This window comes from Colobus angolensis, unplaced genomic scaffold, assembly GCF_000951035.1.
Source record: "Colobus angolensis palliatus isolate OR3802 unplaced genomic scaffold, Cang.pa_1.0 Scaffold20, whole genome shotgun sequence".
Classification (NCBI taxonomy): domain Eukaryota; kingdom Metazoa; phylum Chordata; class Mammalia; order Primates; family Cercopithecidae; genus Colobus; species Colobus angolensis.
In genome coordinates, this window is record NW_012115155.1 from 9568118 (window position 1) to 9577676 (window position 9559).

The following is a 9559-nucleotide window of genomic DNA, read 5'->3' on the forward strand; positions in this document are numbered from 1 at the left end:
AAAAAAAAAAAAAAAAAAACACCTAATTTAAGCAGGCAATAATTGATATCATTTTCTTGTAGAAGATACCACGTGTTTTGGAGGGCAGGCCACTTGTATATATAATAGAATGTGCAAGCTCTTACAAATTATAAAAGATTACTTAGATGCTTCCTATCAAGAGAATAGAAAACTTCTATTAAAATCACATTTTTACGGAAAAAATGTGGTATATCCATACAACGGAATACTACTCGGTAATAAAAAAGAATCGGTTACTGTTATATGCCACCACATGGATGAATCCGAGTCATTCTTCTGAGTGCAAGAAGCCAGATGCAAAAGACAGCATACCATATGACTCCATTCTCATCAATGTTTAGAAAAATGCGGCAGTGGTTTCATAAACGATTCCATCTGCCAACAATCTGTATCGCGTAATGTAGTTTAAATGGAGTTGACTGTGCATAAATTATGCTGCAATAAAATCATACTAATTTTTAAAAATCAGTATGAAGTTGTAAGAATTTGTCCCCTGGCTTCTACTGTAGGATGCTGAAAGGAACAGCTTCCTTCTGAACGCCACCTCATTGTGATGTTCTTAGTTACCACCAGGGGGCAGGAGGCACAAGCTCAGCGACCAGGTCATTCATTCATTGCTTCACTTTTCAAGCAGTGTCTTAATTTGAGCAAATCCACACCATCACATTCACATTAGTTACGTAGAATCTTCATTGATTGTATCATTTAGTGTGCATTGAATTTATATATTTTTTGTTTTATTGTTGCACAAGATCCAAAAGAATAAGGAGTTTATGCTGTGTATGTGTGTTTTTGTTTTGTTTTGTTTTTTGCTTTTACATGCTTAAGTGACATTATAATAAAAATAAAGCCTTGAGGCTTTTTCGTCCCTTTAAGATGGAGGTCTGTGCAGGGAGTGCCTTATTCAAGGCCGGGAAGCACCCGTGCAAAGGAAAAGCTTTCAGATGATGAGCTTGGTTGTTTCATTTTGCCACCTGTTAATGAAGTCAACAACTCCTACCTTGGAGGAAGCTGTGAGACAGGCAGGGTGTGCATGGAATGCTCTGGAAACAGCGAATTGTCACTCAATCTAAATTCTCACTTTCCACCCGACCACCAGAAGCACCCCAGCCCGCAGCTTCCCCAGTTTCCGGCCAGAAATTTCATTATCTTCCACCTACCGAAAGCATCAGCCTAGCTCCTCCCTGTTTTGCCACTTCCTTTTAGCAAATTTTACAACTGCTCTGCACCTGTACCTACATGGGGATCATTTTCACACATATCCTATTAATTGTATCATATTATACATGTGTTTTTGAAAGGAACTTGGCTCCTTATCCCCCCTGGACCATGCCACTCCCAGCCAGCCAAGAAACCCATGTTAACTACCTAGTGTGTTGCCTCCACGCCCTGCTCTGTGTTCATGCAGTCACGGACAGATGTGCACATGCACACAGCCGGGAGGGGGCGGTGCCGCTGCATCTTACTCACAGGACAAGGTATACACGCTGGTCTGCCTCTTCCTTTCCCATCGGATAGCCTGTGGGATCCCCCCAGGTTAATGGGCAGTGCTCTGTCTCATTCTGATATGAACCCTCCCTGGTTCCAGTGTATCATTGATCTGCCACACTAGTGGGCTGCATTCACAGGGAATTTGTTGATACACACACACACACACACACACACACACACACACACTCTCTCTCTCTCATCAACCAAACTGCTTAAGTTTACTTTCTTCACACTCTCTTTAGCAGGTTTTGGTTTTGAAGTTATGTTGGCTTTATGTAACAAATTGAGGGATGAATGAAATGAATTCTTGGCTTTATGAAATAAATTCCACGGCCTGGAATATTTCAAATGATAAATAATAAGGTTTTTAATGTCCGTACCCTCTTCATTTGTGACATTATGAAACAATGACAAAATGTGAGGAATGATTTGTAAACTTTAAACATTTATTATCATTTTGTGTGTGTGATATGGAATTTTGGTTACGCTTTTCACAGAAATCATTATGCACCTTACATTTAATATACAATCATGCATCGTATAGGGATGCTTTGGTCAATGATGGACCCAATATACAACGGTGGTCCCATAAGATTATAATGCCACATTTGTAGGGTAGCTTGCCAGTGTTTCAGTATGTTTGGATACACACATACTTACCACTGTGTTCCAGCTGCCCACGTTCAGTACAGTAACATGCTGTACGGTTGTGTAGCCTAGGAGAAATAGGCTCGACCATGCAGCCTAGGTGTCTGGTAGGCTACCATCTAGGTTTGTGTAAATACACTCTAAGATGTTCACGCAATGACAGGACCACCCAACAATGCATTTCTCAGAACAAATTTGCATCATTAAGTGATGTGTGACTCCTCACGCAGAGTTTTCTCCTCCTGGAGCCCCTCAGCAGTGCAGCAGGCCTAGTACAAACATGAACAGTGTGCTAAACAAATCTGCCTTAAAAGTAGACAACAGCCAGTCGCAGTGGCTCATGCCTGTAATCCCAGCACTTTGGGAGGCCGAGGCAGGTGGATCACCTGAGGCCAGGCGTTCAAGACAGCCTGGCCAACATGGTGAAACCCCCATTGCTCCTAAAAATACAAAAAATTAACTGGGGATGGTGGCAGGCACCTGTAATCCCAGTTACTCTGGAGGCCGAGGCAGGAGAATCACTTGAACCTGAGAGACAGAGTTTACAGTGAGCCAAGACCGTGCCATTGCACTCCAGCCTGGGTGATACCGTAAAACTCCATCCTCCCCCGCAAAAAAAGTAGACAACGTCCACGAGATGGTGAGGAAGGAGTTATCATGTGTTGCTTGCTGAGAACCAGGACCCCAGACTCACCGTGTCGACGCCGGCCAGCAGCATCTCAGTCACGTTGGCATAGATCTCCTGTAGCGTCAGTGCCTGGCTAAGGAAGAGGTATGTGAGAAGTCCGCCGCTCACCCTCCGGCCTCGGTCCGTTTGGTACTGTATGTCCCTCAACTTGTTGTCAACATGAATTTGGCCTGTTTGAAAACAGTATTTCTTTTGAAAGGAGTTTGGGTTGACAATCATCTTTTCAGTCTTTATGCCCTCTGTCCTGCCAGTAGCTTAACTAAACCAGTGGCAGGTGACAGAGGGTAAGGAAACCCAATTTATCTAATGTCAACCTGGGAGTTTCACTCATACACTTGCTTATGTAAACGAATGAAAAGTTAAAAGACAAGCTAAACATATCTTCCTTTTTAAAAATAAGCTGTAAGATATTTGCAAATGTTTGCTTTACTAATCCAATAGCCACATATATTATTTATATAATATAAGTAACAAAAATGCAAACTCTTCTATTTTTGTCTACCACACTTTCAGAAGAGAAAATGAGTGGAGGGGAAAAGGCCATGCATTATTATCTGGGATGTTACCACGCAGCACAGACTTCAGGACTTATATATTCAAATAAATGTTGTTGTTTTTTCCTTAAGACAGAGTCTTGCTCTGTGACCCAGGCTGGAGTGCAGTGGCGTGATCTTGGCTCTCTGCAACCTCTGCCTCCCAGGTTCAAGCAATTCCCCTGCCTTAGCCTCCCGAGTAGCTGCGATTACAGGCATGCACCACCACGCCCAGTTAATTTTTGTATTTTTAGTAGAGATGCGGTTTCACCATGTTGGCCAGGCTGGTCTTGAACTAACGACCTCAGGTGATCCTCCTGCCTCAGCCTCCCAAAGTGCTGGGATTACAGGTGTGAGCCACTGTGCCCAGCCTAAATACTGATCTTGAAAAGACACCATGAAACACTTTATTCAGTGTTAGCATTGCTCTAGAACATTGTTCTAAGTATTTTGAAAATCATTTCTTTCTTTTCAGAAATGCTTTTATAGTAAAATTTTTAGTCACATAAGAAAACGAATCTCTTTGTAATCTCACCTTGGATTTGAACAAAAATTTTAACGTTCAAATAAATGTGCATGGGCCTGAAACTCAACATTTTAAGCACTGACCAATTTATTTGGAGTAAAGACATCATCTTGCATGGACATTTACTTGTACATGTCCCTGCTGGCATGCTTGTTAAAATAAAAATTATTCTAAAATGAAAAAACTGATCATGTTACCTGTAGTCACAACCCACATGCTTTTTACTTCTTTGAAAAACAAATCCATGGCCAGGCGCAGTGGCTCACTTGTAATCCCAGCACTTTGGGAGGTCAAGGTGGGTGACCACCTGAGGTCAGGAGTTCAAGACCAGCCTGGCCAACATGGTAAAACTCCGGTTCTACTAAAAACACAAAATAATTAGCCAGGCACGGTGGTGGGCACCTGTAATCCCAGCTACTCGGGAGGCTGAGGCATGAGAATCACTTGAACCTAGGAGGCGGAGGTTGCAGTGAGCCGAGATCACACCACTGCACTCCAGCCTGGGCGACGGAGTCAGACTCCATCTCAAAACAAAACAAAACAAAAACAAATCCAAAAGTTATGGGTCCAAAAACCAACACATGACTACATCTAGGCATCCTCTGCTATGGTCACCCATTGTCTGGATGAGAGTTAGACACACGACACGGCAGGTCAACCTGCTTCTGCAAAAGGTGCTCTCAATTCTTCTCTTACTGAATTTGAAGAGTCCATCCCAGGACCTGCAAAATTCCCGCCAGGGCTTTGGGATGAAGGGGCGAAGCCATCTGGGGATGGCGCCTGCATACATGGAGGTCTTGAACATGCTAAACATGAGCTCCAGGGCCTCGATGTATTCCACAGTCAGCTGTGGTATGCTGTTTTCCAGGCAGCCCAAACGACTCTCATAAACGATGGTGGCCACTCCTAGACAGGAAAGAGAATTTGAAAACCCTCTCTAGATTATTTACCATACCAACAGGCAATGCTGGGCCATAAATGCAACTTTCAAACGTGGTCCAAATGTCCCAAACGAGACATCGTCACTCTGAGGATTCCTCTGTGTCCTGAGCTGCAGGGTGCTGGCATTTAGGGCTGACAGGTGGCGCTGTTGCTGCTTCGTCTAAGGAGCCCCACAGCCCTGGAAGGCACAGATGAAGCCCACTCTCCGGAGGAAACTCGAGGACTCCCAGAGTTTCAGTAGCTTGGCTAAGGCTGCAGAGGAGGACCCTGGGACAGACCGGGGGCACAGTCTGAAATGATGAGCCCTAGGGAAGGGGCAATCACTGAGCACATTGCTGCTCTCCCCCAACACCCTCCTCTCAGGAAGGATGTGGCAAACCCCACAAGGCCTCTTCTTGCCCCACATGGCCACTGGGAATCGCCTTCCAGCCACTTGCCCAACTCGAGGAATTGAGAAGTGACTCCTCCTGGCCAAAAGAGGGAGCCCAGTCCCGGAGAGCTAAAGGCACAGTAGAAGTGGCCTGGATGAATCCGTGTTGGGCAGAGCTGTGAACTGTGTTTACCAATCACTTCTGGGACGATTTTATTATTAATTTTAGAGAAAATTAATATCAGAACTCTGCAAAGCTAACTTGAGTGAAGCTTGAAGTAAGGTAAGCTTTTTTAAAAAAAAGATGAGAAAGCTGATAGAACGTCCTCCAAGATGCATTCTTTTTTTTTTTTTACACAGAAATCACCATGTTAGACCAAGATGCTTTTTTTTTTTTTTTTTTTGAGATGGAGTTTCACTCCTGTCGCCCACACTGGAGTACAATTGGATGGTCTCGGCTCACAGCAACCTCCGCCTCTCAGGTTCAAGCAATTCTCCTGCCTCAGCCTCCCAAGTCCCTGGGATTACAGGTGCCCACCACAATGGCCCAGTTAATTTTTGTATTTTTAGTAGAGACAGCATTTCACCATGTTGGCCAGGCTGGTCTCGAACTCCTGACCTCAGGTGAACCACCCGCCTCAGTCTCCCAAAGTGCTGGGATTACAGGTGTGAGCCACCACACCTGGTGCCAAGATGCATTCTTAAGTAAAGAGAAAGCACGGTGCAGAACAGTATGTTTGGTGTACTACCGTTTATTGTTTAAAAATAAAAAGAATATTCACACGCATTTTTCTGTATGTGCATAAACCATCTCTTGACACATACATGAGAGACTAGTGACCTTTGCTGCCTTCAGGAAAGAGGGAGACCTTCACTGACCGCCCTTTGGTATTGCTACTTGAACAGGGATGTACCACCCATTCAATATGACTAAAAGCTAGAATGAGTTTGAAGTAGATGCCCTCTCAACTTTACTCCTTTTTAAAAATTATGCCCAAACAAAATGTATAGTAATTAGGAACATGGCTTCTTGAGTTTAAAAGACCTGAATTTGAAACTAACTTTCTGCCTCTAAAAAGAGGGATGGGGGTGTGGCATTGGGCAAGTTCTTTTTTAAGTCTCAGTTTCAGCTGGGCACGGTGGCTCATGCCTGTAATCCCAGCACTTTGGGAGACCAAGGCAGGCAAACCACGAGGTCAGGAGTTCCAGACCAGCCTGGCTAATAAGGTGAAACACCGTCTCTACTAAAAATACAAAACATTAGCCAGGCGTGGTGGCAGGTGCCTGTAATCCCAGCTACTCAGGAGGCTAAGGCAAGAGAATCGCTTGAACCCGGGAGGCAGAGGTTGCAGTGAGCCAAAACCATGCCACATCACTCCAGCCTGGGCAACAGAGCAAGACTCTGTCTCAGAAAAAAAAAAAAAAAGTATCAGTTTCCTCATTGGTCAACAGGTTCACATAGCACCGTGCAGGTGACATGCATATATGTCCCAGACTTAGCACACTGGTTGGGACCTAGGGAATGTTCCAAGATGACATCTGCGGGTTTGGGGCAAGCGTCCACTCTTCCCTCCTTCCCACCTGCTGATTCCACCTCACCTTCCATTGAATATTTGAAGAAAAGGTCATTGACATTGGTCACGGTTTCTCCATCTTCTGCCTGGCTCCTGAGGAGGTAGATTCTTTTAATTAAGTCAGCAATCACTTGGTTGACTTCTCCAGAATAAATGGCCACATCTTTCGGTTTCAGAATTCTTTGTCTCAATACGCTTCTCATCTTGAGCCACTGTTCACCCTCCCTAGAAGAATCAGTGAGTTTCGAATCATCTTACTTACACTGACATTCTGGGAAAGAATTCAAGGAACCTTTAGAAAAATTTTCAGCCATAAAGAATCAACAAGAGCTGCCAGTCAAAGTGGAATTAAGACAGGAAAGACTTTTTGCTGGGAAGACAGGAGTTAATAACTGCAGCCCTGGAGCCTGTTAGAGCTTCTTACACTCTTGCCTTTGAAGCAAACTTTAAGGAAAAAACTACCAGTGGTAAGTAATCATCTTTAGTAAAAGTAATACCACTTCCTTTAAAAAATCTTGAAATAATACTGTAATAAGCAAATGAGATTGCTAATTAGCAAAAGAGAAAAAAGGTATATATATATATATGTATGCATACATATGTATATATAAATGAAGTAAATATTGATATTAAAAAAGAAAAAGAGGGCCAGGCATGGTGGCTCACGCCTGTAATCCCAGCACTTTGGGAGGCCGAGGTGGGCAGATCACCTGAGGTCAGGAATTCAAGACCACCTTGGCCAACATGATGAAACCCCATCTCTACTAAAAATACAAAAATTTAGCTGGGTGTGGTGGCAGGCACCTGTAATCCCAGCTACTTGGGAGGCTGAGGCAGGAGATCACTTGAACCCGGGAGGCAGAGGTCACAGCGAGCTGAGATCATGCCATTGCACTCCAGCCTGGGCGACAGAGTGAGACTCCATCTCAAAAAGAAAAGAAGAAAGAAAGAAAGAAAGAAAGAAAGAAAGAAAGAAAGAAAGAAAGAAAGAAAGAAAGAAAGAAAGAAAGAAAGAAAGAGGAAGGAAGAGAAGAAGGAGGAGGAGAATGAGAAGGAGAATGGGAAGGAGAAGGAGAGAAGAAAGGAAGGAGAAAGAGAAAGGAAGGAAGGAGTGAGGCAGGGAGGAAGGAAGGAAGGAAAGAAAGAAAGAGAAAGAGAGAGAGAGAAAGAAAGAAAAAGAAAGAAAGAAAGAAAGAAAAGAAAAGAAAGAAGGAAAGAAAGAGAAAGAGAGAGAGAAAGAAAGAGAGAAAGAAAAAGAGAGACTGCAGCTTGTTACCAGGGTGTGGGGCCTTGGGGCTCCTGGTTGCACTCGGAGGGCACTCAGGTAGCAGGCCCAGCACAGCCCTCCTAGTGAAGGCAGGATGCTGAAGGAATCCCTGGAGGTCTGAGGAAGGTTCTGCAGTTTCTCATAGGGTGGTGACAGAACTGAGCCTCAAGTACCCACAAGCATCACCCACACCTCCACACCTCTGCATGGCTTCCCTCCCACCCGTGCCCTGCTTCCCATTCCCGAGGAGACCGCTTGCGCTCAAAGCCTGGCCTCCAGATGGGCTTTGGGGGACCCAAGCTAAGCCAGTCAGGCTCCTGGGCCTGGGCACTGCCCTTTCCTTTGCTGTCCACTGTGCTGAGGTCACCAGCACTGCCTCACCCCATCTCAGCCGAAGAGGGGTCCAGGCACCCACACAGGCTCCTGAGCCTGCAGCTAACGGGGCAGACAGCAGAGAGATTCTGCCTCAGCCTTCCGGCCCCTCTAGGCCTGAACATCCAGGAGGAGCTGTTTAATTATTCCCTCAGGATGGAAATTGAGGGACCCTGCTGACATCTGGTCACGATTCTTATTTATCTTACTTGAGAAATTGGTGGCTGTATTTCTCCCCACTTTATGTATAAGGACATAGATATCAAAAGAGCTGCAAACAGAAGCCCCACTCCATGGGGATTTGAACCAGGGCATCTGCAGGCGCCCTGGGCCTCCCTGCCTGGACACGGGCCATGATCTCTTGGAAGGCACAGAGGTGTTGGTGACGCTGGTTCAAAATGAATAATCACAGTCTGCTAAGAGACAGGAAAATCACCACGTGGCAACCAAGGCTGGAGGTTCTGAGCTCCTCCTCAAAGGGATTTTCCTGAAATAGTGACCTCCCCTGTACACAGACAAGGGCACTGTGAGCTTTGTCTGCCTCGGTTGTCACTGAATGGACACCATGAAGCACTGCTTCCGAAGAGCTCTGCCTACCACTGAGCCAGCTTCTCCCCTCCTGGCTCCTGATGGGACAACTTGGCACGGAGGAGGAGGGAGAAAACCCAGCAGGGCTCCTGTGTCTGCGAGATCACACAAGGAGACTGTCAGATATCATTCCATGGGGGGGTTCTGTGCTTTTCTAAGAGCTGGATTTTAGGAACTCAGCTTTGGAGGAGGGGGCTTCCCCCTGAGCTCCCCCCTCAGCCCCTGGCTCAGCCCGGGCCCACATACTCACGCCGAGATGAGCCCGGTGGCTCTCCCCCGCAAGTCTCGGTACTCCCGCCAGGACTCCATGTTGGCTCTCTGGGGCGCAGCGCCCTCCGCCCGGAGCACCTGAGCCACCATATCGCGGTCTGCAATAGATACTACAAACTGAGGACCAAAGTGAGACTTGAAGATTTTTCCATATTCCTGTGTGTGCTTCTGCTGCAATACCATGGAGAAATCAAAAAAGGAAAAAATACATAGGTATGATATACCTTTAACATACACATCCCTGTGTGCTATAGGAGCAGAAAATTGGG

General features: G+C 45.5%; 1 protein-coding gene across 1 annotated transcript in view; it reads right to left on the bottom strand.

Annotated features, from left to right (window-relative positions):
- The window catches only part of LOC105511519 (cytochrome P450 27C1), a 16780-nt gene extending 7465 nt beyond the window's left edge, over positions 1 to 9315 (bottom strand). The window contains exons 1-4 of the mRNA XM_011941670.1: positions 9271 to 9315; positions 6819 to 7018; positions 4604 to 4813; positions 2855 to 3018 (exon numbers count right to left, since the gene is read on the bottom strand). Coding sequence (XP_011797060.1) covers positions 2855 to 3018; positions 4604 to 4813; positions 6819 to 6996 — 552 coding nt within the window. The 5' untranslated portion in view covers positions 6997 to 7018; positions 9271 to 9315. The remainder of the gene's footprint in view (positions 1 to 2854; positions 3019 to 4603; positions 4814 to 6818; positions 7019 to 9270) is intronic.
- Positions 9316 to 9559: the final 244 nt, after the last annotated feature.